Raw genomic sequence first — 13,065 nt, 5'->3', positions numbered from 1 at the left:
TCCCATTCTCCATTCCCATTTCCCATTCCATGTGAGTATGGTTTGTGATTAAGAAAGTCATGAGCTCCAGTCCCCCAAATCATCAAAGAAAGTCTGCAGAAACATCTTGTCTCTAATAATCATCAGGTAGCAGATGTGTCCCTTGTCCTAGCCATCTAGATCCTACTCCTAAGACAGACAGCATTGGAAGCATGGGTTCATAGACATTTCACAATGACAATGGGTCCCTTTGAAACCACTCTCATAAATCCCAATGAAGTCTGTAAAGGGGTCTCCTCACCAAGATGCATAGGCACGAAGTACCATTGCTATGTACCAATGAGTGATTAGGGTCTTGTACCTAGTCCTACCGTCATGGGCCAATGGCCATAACCATGATCTTGGTATAGGGGACTTTAGAGGTTGCTTGAGTTCAAGAAGCCTGTCTCTAGAGCTAGCCATCATCTGTGATCACCTGCTGCCAGTCTATGAAATAGGATTGTCTCTTGAAAAGTCTGCCACCCAAATCTTTTCTGTGGATGAGTCACACGATATGGATTGTGCACATCACATGATGATGTTCCAATCTGGTGGGAGAGTCTGCTAAATAACTACTCTCTTGTCTCATCTTCAGACCTGCTAATCTCACATCCTGCACTCACAGAAGAGCTGTGAACTGTCTCCTTATTGCTAGCAACACCAAGATACCAATGCAAACATGGCAGCCAAATTATCTCAATATGGTGCCTCTGGACCTTACCAAGTGGCTCTCAGTCTATTGTGGACAGGGGGACTGACCCAAAGCCCACAACCTTTACCCAATGCTTCTAATAATCATCTCCTAGCTGATCAAGAAGCTACTCATAATCTCCACCACAAAGGCAGGGGAAGGGGGGTTGTGGGGGAAGAGATGCAAGAAGGTAACCCTGTTTCCTTGATCTCAAGATGCTCAACTCCTTGATCAGACTTGGCCCTAAGCAGCCATATAGAGAGCTGAGACCCCACTGCTTCAATGCCTGTTTGATACCATCCTCCATGGTGCCATCTAGGATTCTCAAGTCCAATGAGCCCTGTCCCAAGATCTCTCAAATCCCAGGACAAGATACTTTTGCTGCAGCCATCCAACTCCCAAAAAGTGAGTATTATCATAACACACTGCTCCTGGATGTATCCAGGCTGAGAAGTGTGAATAATGTCCAGCAGATGACTCTCAATTCTAAAGTTTGGCTAGGATCTTGTAAACTTTCCCTAACAAGGTGATGGGCCTCAACATTGTCTGATATACAACTTGCCTCATCTCTCCTCTGCACAGGTGAATTAAGCCCTCAGATACCTACTGTCTGAGGACTTAATTCACCTCCGCAGAGGACAGATGAGACAACTTATTTATCAGACTATGTTGAGGCTCATGGCCATCACCCTCCTGTTTTTTCCCTTGTGGTGGAGATTATGAGTAGCCCCTTCATAAGCTCAGAGATGAAGATTAGAGGCTTGTTTACCTCTGTAACTGCAGGATGCTCCTCTGATGTGACATCTCACCTCCTGGTCCACATTTTTTTTAAAGGAAACAGAATTTCTATTAACAACAGCTCCTGAGGAAAAATAAAATACGAGCCGCGGAAAGGACAACAAGGATACACCATTAAATAACAAGAGAGAATCAGATACAAGGGCTGTGTAAAAAGCCAACTAGGAGGTCTATAGTGCTAATGACTGCAGATCCATCCCAACCTGATTGCAAGATCGTCTAGAGTGCAACTGGTATTCCGATCTCTTCTTTATGGCTTGATCTCTGAGCATGACCTGTGTCATTGCTCTATCCAAGTCTCTATATAACCCTCCTGTACTCTTGAATGAGCAGCCACCTCTAAAAGCCTCAACTAGTCCCATCCCTCACAAAGATGATGATTGACAGAATGCCGTTACTCAGAGCTCTGGCATAGAAAAAGAGAAGACTAATTAATTAGGCCAGGCCCCGTCTTCAAACTAGCCCACAGAAAACCAATTAGGTCAGGTCCCATCCTCAAACAAACCCGGAGTGCTCTCTGAACTCACACACTCTGGCCAGGGCTGTTCTTCAACTTCTATATTTCCTTACAATATCATAGAAGACATCAAAACAAGGCCAATTAGGTTTGTTGGACTTCAGATATAGGTTTTAGCATCAACGGACCTGACAACTGCCACTTTCATCAAAGGGTAAGCTGTAAATGAAAGAGAGATCCAGATAGATTTATGCATTCTATGACAAGAATCATTGATTTGTGCCAGGTCTATGAATGGTTTTTCTCAGAGAGATTATTTTAAGACTGAAAGCAGCAAGCTTTCTCCTCATGAAATGATATATCAATGAATGAATTTCTCAAAAGAACACATCTGGAAAAATTCATTAGCTCAATTAAAACCATCTGCAGACACTGAGCTCTTGACATGAAAACCTGGCCAATGAGAGAACCCACCTTTGAACTATTATTTGCCTGCTTTTCTGAACTGGTATAATTGGTGAATAATGCAGCAGACAACCGAGGGGTAAAATTAAGTTTCTGATGAAATGATGCTGCCATAATCACATGCTTTTCTGTCTTTTCAAGCAATGCACAAAGACTTGTGATATCAGTGCACCAGTCCTCCAAAAAGTCTTCAAGTTCCTTATCTGGTAAAAAAGTTCTGATGTCAATACAGCAGTTTTCAACAACTTGCTGAAGCTTTAGAAACTAGTCACAAATTCTACAAACATATATCCTTTATAGATGAATCTTTGATTTTAGCAAGGTAATTTTCAACAAATTTTGAAGTCTAAGAAAGAGAAACACCTATAAACGTATCCTTACTTCTCCTCCGTCTTCATTCATCATTGTTCTTCCCATCCCCTCTCAATCACACTTCTCAGAAAACAAACACACACAACCCACCTATAAACGTATCCGTACTTCTCCTCCATCTTCATTCATCATTGTTCTTCCCATTCCCTCCCAACCATGCTTCCTCAGAAAACACACACACACAACCCAACACCCCCCCAACCCCCTGGCCGGCCGCCCACAATCAGATATCCTTTATAGATGAACCTTTGACTTTAGCAAGGCAATTTTCAACAAAATTTGAACTTTGAGAAAGAGGAACCATAGACCGATCCTCACTCCTCCTTTGCCTCCTCCACCTCCATCATTGTCCTTTCCATCCCTAAACTTGCCCATCCAGCCCTGTCCTGGCCAACTGTGCCTCTTGCACATAACAGCTGCGCACTGTCTCAAAGAAGCCTTACACCCCTTCACAAGCTGAGCCATCAGCAGATTTCAGGGTCCCCCAGCCCAGATCGATAGGCTGATAACCTGAGGCAGTGGTACCTACTCAAGCTGAGCCATAGCAGTTTCTGATTCCCACATCTCCTGGAACAAAGACTCCAAGGATTAGCAGCAAAAAAAATGGACTTCCTTTCTATTAGCCTGCCTTTATTTTGTATCAGTCTATCATCTCCTGGTTGTGAGCCCTAGTTAGTCTCACAGTAACATTTGGAGTTGTTGCATGCAGGGACTGCTCAGTCCTCATTGCATTCAGCTTTCCATCATTGTGCAATGGAGATTCTCTTCTCTTCCGGCTTTCTCTTCTACTCTCCTTTTCTCTATGTGTTCGTGATTCTCTTCTGTTGCACACTATCACACTTTTATCAAGGATGCATTCAGTCCTCACCTTAACACCGGAGGCTCCAAAGCCACACATAGTTCATGCATCTTTGTGCATGTGATAGACATGTATATTCACACACACTTTCGTCGAGGATGCATTCACTCCTCACCTTACCACCGGAGACTCCAAAGCCACACACAGTTCATGCATCCTTGTGCATGTGATAGACATCTATATTCAAGATGTGGCATCATTTCAGGTGTCTTCATTGAGTTGCAGAGTGGCTGGAGACCTAGCACCATTCAAGCTTCTCAATGACACTTGGAGAATACTACTGTTCCTTGTAGATGGGAGTAACAATGGAAACCTTCTTTCTTGGACTCAATGAGCACCCCACACTGTTTCTTGGATGGGTAGTCATTCTTGCAAAAAGAGTCTTGCACAAGGTCAATCAATCGGCAGTAGTTTCTGTGCTCTTTGGGCCAACAAATCTCAAGGTCACAGTCTATGTCTTCTAGACTTCAGAGATACCACGTCATTTATGATTAATGCCAAGCACAAGATCTACCTAGTCTTTTGACGTCTAAGTCAGTTCCACTTCAAAAGCCTTGCCAGACTTGATTGAGCTTTTAGCTTCTAGCGTGGTAAAGGTGGAAACTTGGATTGAGGTAGCTAGAGCACTAGTATGGGATGGCATACTCACTCTGAGGTTTATCAGCATTATCGACATGGCACGTGCATGTTGTTTTAAGGCCCTTGCCAATGACATGTTAACCAAAGATCGTCTGTACATTTGATTTATTTCTGACAATACGACAATAATTAATGAAAGAGAATGTGTGAAACAGAGACAGAAAGGAGGTACCTGAAATACTGATATTATATAAAGGTTTCAAGATGGCAATACTAGTAAGACAGAGTTTGTCTATTTCCAGTTTCAAAGATTTCAGGTCACCAACTTTTGCTTTACATAGGATATCAGCAACAGAACCAAAAGCAGTGCAGATCATTTGGGCAAGCAATTGATGAGGCCGTAATGTCTCCAGATAGTGAATTACCTGCAACAAGCAAGGAGTTTGAAAATAACACAAAAAGGAAGAATAATTGAGATAAACATTATTCTATTTGCAAAAATAACCAGCTATATATTCAGCATAAGTATATTTAACTGCAATATGGCATGCGCAGTAACAATAGATATTTGTAATGCATAGAAGTCAGCAAATGCAAGGGATGGCATTTAACATTCAAGAGAAAAGAAAGGATGTTCTCGCTGTTGATTAAATGTTCATGCAGTAGATGTTGAAATAGGTAGATAGTAAAACTTGATATGTGTCATAAGGGCATCCTTGTCTACCTGGCCTCTCTAGGCAGAACTTCTCCCCCCTCTCTGGGCAGAATTTCTCACCCTTCCATTCTCTTTCAGTCTCCTTCTCTCCATGTTGGCATTCCTTTCCACTGTGCACTCTCACAGATCTCTCCATGATTATCCTCCCTTCAGGAGTGAAGGAAACACAAAAATGCAGGTATGTAATGTGCTGGAAACCTCCTGTAGACGGATTGAATCTGCTGCAAACACAGCCTCCATAAAGCAGCTAATGACTGGAAACTGTTGCCTGGGTGCTCAGGTGCAGTAGGGGCTGGAAACACACAATAATGATGAAGAAGATCAGCTGTACTAGTCCAAGGAGGAAACAAACTAGTAAATGCAGAGTGAAAATGATGAAGAACAGGTCCTCAGATTGTTTAGACTCAAAAGGCAGCAATCTGGAGTGTCTCGAGCTGATGGCGATGTGAAGGAGACCTCCAAATGAAATTGCTTGGTGTCACGATTAGCTAGATAGCACCACGAATTGACATATCTGCCAAGATAGGGGTGTGGACAGCAGTGGTAGAAGGTTGAGGCTAAAAGTGTGATGGTGTGAATGAAGAAAAGGAATGATGAAGAATGAATGTGAGTGTTGGGGGTAAAAGTGTGATGGAGTGAATGAAGAAAAGGAATGATGAAGAATGAATGTGAGTGTTGGTGGTAAGGGATGAATGTCCATGCCCTATTTATAGGCACATGAGCCACTAAAGTACCTAGGGTGACACTCCAACTCTCTTGGGTGGCGCCTAGACACTAATAAATGATACAAATAAAGCCTCTTTGGAGTTGTAAATGGAAACCAAAATAGGAATTAATGGAAAATGATGCATTTAATGACTTTGGTTCTCAACAGCCCCTCTTAGACCCAAAAAGCTACCCTAGGATGAATGAAAGACACATGCTCCATCCAGTAATCCAAGTATTCCATTTGAAAGGAAACTTGTAAGGAAGAACAATAGACAAGGTGAGTCGATAGTGACCAAAACTCAACCTCAGGACAGATTCGAGAAGCCACTAGCTCTATGTCTCCATGATAGTAAGAATGCAAAGGCATAGCCACCAAGTCATGAGACTAAAGCACCAAAGGCCCCAACCTATGTAGAGCCTATAGATTCTAGGTATCAATAGGTGAGATTGCAACTTGATATCACGACCACCCCATCCAAGTAAAGATAAAAGATACAAAGGAATTTCGTCAAGGACCACATGATAGTGATCCCCTCTGAAACGGAGGAAGGAGGTCCCCAACCACCTATAATCACCTTTCTACTACCTACATGGCATCTTCCCACTGCTATAGATTTCCTTTAAAGACCTCAATAGAGCTATTTAGCCTCCCAAAAGGTGAAAATAAGGCCCTAGATAGCCCATTCTCTCTTGAGCACTTGTGAAGTTTGTTAGGATGGACCACCCTATCTCACAAAGGACTAGTGGCAATATGCACTCCCAAACCTACTCTCCTAATCGAAGAACTCATGTGGAGGCTTGATCCTATTGAAACTATTCTTTGGAGAAATCAATATCCTACCCCATCACCTCCTCGGGTAGGTCAGCAATCTCCCATACTAATCTCAAAGGTTGTGAATTTGATCCCTGGTTTCGCTAGGCGAATGTACCTAGAAGACTCTTTACACATAGCCTCTCCTTTCTGTGCCCAAAAGCAGTTGAGATGTGGAAGAAGAGATCTTGCTTGACTCTTAGAGAGTCCATGCCACCTCATGTACCATCTCTAGTGCTCTCGTTCCAGCCTCTAGATCAAAGCTTCCTAATCTAAGTACCACTTGTGCTCATAAGTCAAATTAGGAACCCAACATAAGGGGGATCCAAGGCCAATGCGTGTGCATCCAATGTCCAAAGCACTAGAGCTACCCCAATCACTCATGTACCTGTCAAGATGCTCTAAGAGGATGCCTCCTAATTAGCTGTCGCCCCAACAGCAAGCCATCCTATTTGTGAAAAGACAAGTATCCCACTGCAAGAGAAAGGGCTCCCAGGGCTCATGCTCTCATTTGCAATGCTCTATTATCGAAGTCTCCTCCAACAATTGAAGACTCAACCATAGGCAGGCTTGCTGCAACCTTGCAACGCTCTGACCTTGGTTAGCACGTAGATGATGATGATGCCAATACAAAAACCCATGACATCTAGCGTGACTAGTTCCCAATGGCCAGTTCCCAACCTACGACAATGGTCCCATGATCTCTCAAATAGGCCAATAAGTGGCAAGGAATTGTAGATACTTGGGGAAATCAATGCCATGGTTGAAAGAGTGGAAACATGATCCAAAGCACCATTAGTAAGGGTATTGAGTGGATTGTAGTTGGGAAGGCTAAAGTTCCTTGTGACTCGGTACATTAGTTTGTGATAGGTTTGGACCAATTGAAGTGCTCACTCCACTCCCCCCATAAGCGCTGATCAAGTGCACCTAGTAGGTAAATGGGCCTTGTGGAATTACCTTCCTCCCAAGGCTAGCTCTGAGGAGGAAAGCTTATGATCCTATAACAACAAGGTATAAATGCTTCTAGCAAGGGATGGCTCTAGCTCTTGCCAAACTATCACGTTCTTGCAGCATGTTCTTCACTAAAGTGAGGTCAGTTAATGTCCCAAGACACAAGGTTTGTAGTCATGGAGAACTCTAGGGTCTTCCAAATAGTTTGATGTTCGACATAGTCAAAGACAAGAAACATAATAAACTATGTGTCACACAAGGACGTTTGGCTGCTAGTATAGAGGTCAAATTCCATCCCCCCTAGCCCATGAGCATCCTAGGGGTGTGGTATTTGCCACTTGCAGAGTGTGCCTCCATCTACCAAGCCGTCAATCATGCCACTTTCCATGTTCTCGACGAGTCAATTATCCATGGGGAGGCATCCTCATTGTGTGGCTTGCAGAAGAATGCTAAGATCAGGGAATTCTGCTCCAATTTTCCAATTGCTATTCATCATGCACTTGGACCGCTACTCCGAGAGTAGCTTCAGCACACCTTTTCCCAGCCACTACAAGATCCTCCATCACTTGTTCTCCAATAACCTCCAATACTTCTTCCGCAGACCAATTGCTGATGTGTTTGGCCAAACAAAGGAGCAATTCAGTACAACAGGATTCCTGTTTCTAGAGGAAGGGAGAACTCTCCATAACCCACAACTCTCATGTAGAACCAATGACCAGAACGAAAGAACTCATATAGAAGTGGTTGGGTGTGTTTTGGGAAGCTTGAGCTATCGGGGATGAGGTCAAACTCCCCATAGGCCAAGATGAGCCACTATTTCTAGGTCATTGAGGCGTACATGTCATTGCCTTCAAAGGGGAAGCTGCCCTGCATGGCTCTGACAGGGTGTTCCGGGAAGCCTGAGCTATCGAGGATGAGGTCAAACTCCCCATAGGCTGAGACGGGCCACTATTTCTGGGAGAGGTCATTGAGGTGTGTATGTCATTGCCAACAAAGGGGAAGCTTCCCTGCATGGCCTGGAGGCAGTGGGTTTTTGTTTTTTTCTGTTTTCTTCTTTTCTGGGGGCGGGGATGGGATGGATGATGGATGGTGTGACAGGGGTACTGACTGCAGATGTGGAGGCAGGACATCGGCAGGGGTAGAGGTAGAGGAGGGAAATCCTTGTGACAAGAAGAAGCCTATCTCTGAAGAGGTGTACAATGGACAGATGTGGCCCTTCCTCTACCCCCCTGCTGGGGCTACTGGAAGAGTGTTGAGGCCAGACCTTTGTCATGACAGCACTAAAATCTGGTGGATCGATTATCATCTGTGGCAAGATGGGGCTCCACCTGCCAAATAGTCTCTAGGTTGGAAGGCTTATGCCCAAACCACATACTTTGTAGCCTGGTATCCAAACACATCGCAGTGAAGGCATTGGTTGGGATGCCAAGTGACTATGACTTGTTGGTAAACTCTGTCCTTTCTTGCCACTATCTCAACAGTGGTGGGGATCCTGTGTGCGCCTAAGATTCACACCCAAACCTCTGGTACAACTGCCAATAACTACATATGTGAATGAGGCTAGTAAAATGGTCTTGAATAGGCAACCAAAGTCCTCTACATAAACCACAATTTCAGCAAGAAATGACTTCACATACAGGGACCTAGAGTGCTTCTGCTGTGAGAAGCTGAACTGTACCATCCCTGCCAAGAAGCCCCCCAACTTGCCAACCAGGCCCCCTACCTGTTGGAAAATGTGATATGACAAACAACGTTGAATCTAGAGAAAAACCTGCACCGATTGTTGGGTCAATCTGCCTGTCCACCAATCTTGCTGGCTGCCACCTTGATGCCGCTGCCAATCTGCCTAACCACCCCTTCAGAACACCTGTCAACCAGCCCGTCATTCTGTCTTTCAACCATGCCTTCAGCCACTGTCAACCAGCTGCCATTCTTCCTGCCCCTCTTCTGCCCACCATTCTGTCTGCCTGTCAGTCCCCCTTCCACTGGTCTACCCCCTTCTGCCCACCCTTCTGGCCCCTGCCAGTCTGCTCAACCCTTCCATCCAGCCTCTTACCTGGATGCCTCTCTAGTCTCCTCCTCCACCCTTGCTGCCTTCATGCCGCTTTTCGCTTAATATATAAGGTTACCTGCCTTCCCTTCACCTCTGAAACAGCCACTCCAGTCACTAGCCCTTCCTTCAGCATCCCCCTCCTCCTGGTTGAGGTAACGACTTCGGGCATGGCCATGTATTCTTGGCTAGCTATTGAATCTATACAGCAGTGCATTCTGACAATAGCCAGAGCTTTAAATTGGCTTTCATAAAGGTTGATGATGTTTTCTTAGTAAGTTATTATTCCTCATCCAAGCACCTGCCATTGCCCTTATTCCAGCACAACCCCCCACAGGCATTGTCACAACAAAGTTCTGGGAGCTCCACTGTAGCTCCAAAAGCATAGCATCCCGGACAACAACTTCACTTTTTGAGAGTCCATTACTCTGGCTCGATCAAAGAACCAACATTTTATCATGCTCCTTCTCAACTTCGAGAAGGTATATGATCGAGTGGATTGGGAGTTCCCGGAGGGCACGATGTTGAGGATGGGGTTTCCAAAGCAATGGGTCAAGGGAACAACAGCTCTTTACTCCTCAGCACATAGCCAAGTTATGACTGCTGCAGACACAGGAGACAGATTCAGCATTGAGAGATCAATCAGACAGGGCTATCCACTAACTCCCTTCTTGTTTTTATTTGTAGCAAGGGCCATGAGCTCCTTGAGAGACAGAGCTATAAGTATCAGAGCCATTAGATTACCCATCCTTGGGTTGGATTGGTCTCTTGTCTAGGTGGGACATTTTTCTAGCGGTCATTGCGACTAGCAAAGAAAGTATGTTCACTTCCACGGTTGAGAAGGATAGCCACCTCTAGCAAGAGGACCTTGACCAGACGTTCACTGGATGCTCCAAACAAAGGATCAGAGTAGTGGAACACTTCGAGAGGAAGTGGCACATTGATGCAGACCCGGCTACCTGTCTTGTAGATGGATGGAGATATTGTGCTTACCAAAGGAGACCTCTCAAGAAGAGTGGGTGTGGAGGGATCCATTCCCTCATAGACCATGTGCCATGGCCTTCTTTGGCTACAGTACCATTGGGGAGAAGGATATAGACAGCTTGGATTAGAGCATAGTCAGCAACCACCCCTCATTGGCACAGATAGGCCTAGGAAGATATCTCTCTTCCTATGGCTTGTAGCTCATAGGAGCCTACTCGTTGGCACTTGGCTTGGATATAGTAGGGACCCAGTGGCATGCATGAGATGCGACGAGCCAGAGGAGACACCAAGGCACTCCCTATGGGACTGCCCTAGAGCCTAGGAGGTATAGAGGAGAGACCTCCCGATGATATTCCATGGATAAGTAGAGACCATGATGGTGACTGGGGAGGCTGTGTATTGGATCATAGATAGAGGCCAACATCTGGCTACAAGAATGTTCAAGGGAGTTTCCCTTTTCTAGTCATTGGACAGCATCTGAGTATGATCCCCACTCCAGTTTACTCGTAACAGAGTGGACCTAGGGACATTGTCACAAATGGGAACTGATTGCCAGCATCATAGCCTGGTACATTTGGACCACGGGATGAAGCCATATTATTGACCTTTAAGATGCATCCATAGTAAAGACTCTAGCAAGAATTTAGATAGTGATCATCCAGTCTTTGAGGTAGATGGGGGAGGAAGCAAGGCAGCTCAGGCAGCTCTAAGAGGATGAGGAAGAAAAGAGAGGCCTTCTTTCAGACATGGAACTCGTGAATGGCTTCCGATGGTAAGATGAACCATAAAAATTCCCCATTCCATCAAAGTGGCCTCAACACACTCCCTGCCAGAAGACGAAAGTAAGTCCTGCATGGCCTCTTAAGGTAAGACGAACCATAAAAATTCCTCATTCCATCAATGTGGCCTCAACGATGCATGAGGACCCAATGCACCAATCCTGGAGTTGAGCACAGGAAGACCACTGTCTCCTTGTGTGCTGCCTTTCCTTAACAACCTGAAGCTGCTCCTTGGATAGGGCCACTCGCACGTTGATGACTTGGGTGCAATTTGGGGTTGCACCGAGGTGAAGATTATGCGTGCTTCAAAAACATTCTTGAGCAATGTCCTGCGGCCAAGGAAAGGGATAAAGGCTGCTAGGACAAAGGGAGCATGAGCTGATATACCAAAGGCGAGAGGGAAAAGAGAGAAGGTGGGAAAGCAGTGGGGCAAAATAGGCAGTGTGATGCCTTGCAAGAAGCAGGGTGCAACATTGTGAGGACTTGAGGCTGCTATTGCACATGCTTGAAGAGCATTCCCATGCCAGGAACCTGACACTAAGGAAAAGGATAAGGCTGCAGGACCAAAGCGAATGGCAAGCTGGTACACCAAAGTCAAGGAGGGAATGGAGAGAAAGCAGGGGAGAAGTGGGGCAAAATAGGCAGCTTGCTTCCTTGCAAGCAGCTGGATGCAACATTGTTGAGGGTGACAAGTGGGAGGGAGACAAAGAGGGAGCATGCGGCAAGGGCCAGTAAAGGCATGATGTAGGTAGCTGGAGGTGATTGTCAAAATTAAAAGGCCAGGGTCACAAGGCAGCCACAGGCGGGTGACTCAAGAGGTGAGAGATGAAAATGATAACAACATTTGAGACAAAGGAAGCACGTGTAGCCGGGTGTCACATCCAGCAGGTCTGGCAGCTGGGTTCAACAGCAGGATTTTCATATCACCCTCATGTAAGAGCAAACTTGAATGGTCGAGGCTACAGCTCTACGAAAAGGAGATTAAGAGTTCAACATTATAAACTAAACATAAGACTCTGAGATGTCCCTTAGTATTATTGATGATAGACATCATGCAGTTCGAAATTACCTTTTCACCCTCTCGAGTGTGATCAAAGAGAGGTTTCTGTGCAGATGCAGGAACAGGTTCTACAGTTATCCAAAGTTCATGCCAAAAGCTTTCTGGGTCCAACATGCGCTCTGACAACTTTCCTCGTGGAGGCCATGAAATGGTTTCTTCATCAAAATTTTCGCCTCCTAGACTAAGAGTTTCAAGAGAGTCTTTGAAATAATCATCTTCTATCCAGTCTCGAGGTGAATGCCATCGAACAAAGTCTTCAAAAACTGCAGCTGGATTTGCAGCTTTAAAGGCGGCCATATCTGCAAAGTCTTACTGATTTGTAAAAAGCTATAAAAATAAGCATCAGTATGCACGGAACAAACTTAGAAAGGCAACTCGCTAATACAAAGGTTTGAGAACAAAGAATCTATCGGAGGTTCAGAAGAGACACTATAGGAAATCAGCCTTTTCAAAAAAACTCATCAGATGATGAATAATATCTTGCCTGAAGTAAGAACATCTGTTTGCAAGCGAGCTCGTGTCATCCTTCCCTGCAACATAGAATAGTAACAACACAAAGAACTCACAGCTGCAAAATCCATATTATATATGCTATTTCACGGCTTGTGTCAAAAAGTTATGAAGCCTTACAGAAGGTGAATCCCCGAGTGCAAGAATAGCATGCTCTCTCTCTAACAGCATGTCTTCTGTCATAATAGGGGACTCCTACAGTAAAAAGACCCAATCAAAGATAACAATCATTACAAAGAGGTTGAATGATATCTGGAG

At 44.8% G+C, this 13,065-nt stretch overlaps 1 protein-coding gene across 6 annotated transcripts in view; it reads right to left on the bottom strand.

The window, feature by feature from the left end:
- LOC148019545 (Rab3 GTPase-activating protein catalytic protein) overlaps positions 1-13,065 on the bottom strand; it is a 248,219-nt gene that overhangs the window by 11,866 nt on the left and 223,288 nt on the right. For all 6 annotated transcript variants that reach the window (XR_015694814.1, XR_015694813.1, XM_087699513.1 and 3 more), the window contains 5 exons: positions 12,928-13,002; positions 12,782-12,827; positions 12,307-12,596; positions 4,472-4,664; positions 2,439-2,632 (listed from right to left, as the gene is read on the bottom strand). Coding sequence is in view for 4 of the 6 variants with exons in the window: in XM_087699513.1 (XP_087555639.1) it covers positions 2,439-2,632; positions 4,472-4,664; positions 12,307-12,596; positions 12,782-12,827; positions 12,928-13,002 (798 nt within the window). In the remaining 2 variants the exon portion in view is untranslated. The remainder of the gene's footprint in view (positions 1-2,438; positions 2,633-4,471; positions 4,665-12,306; positions 12,597-12,781; positions 12,828-12,927; positions 13,003-13,065) is intronic.

This window comes from Lygodium microphyllum, chromosome 19 (genome assembly GCF_053477565.2).
Source record: "Lygodium microphyllum isolate KBCC chromosome 19, Lygodium_microphyllum_v1.1.10, whole genome shotgun sequence".
Taxonomy (NCBI): domain Eukaryota; kingdom Viridiplantae; phylum Streptophyta; class Polypodiopsida; order Schizaeales; family Lygodiaceae; genus Lygodium; species Lygodium microphyllum.
The sequence above is the reverse complement of the archived record's forward strand: the minus strand, read 5'-3'. Positions and strand labels throughout refer to the sequence as shown.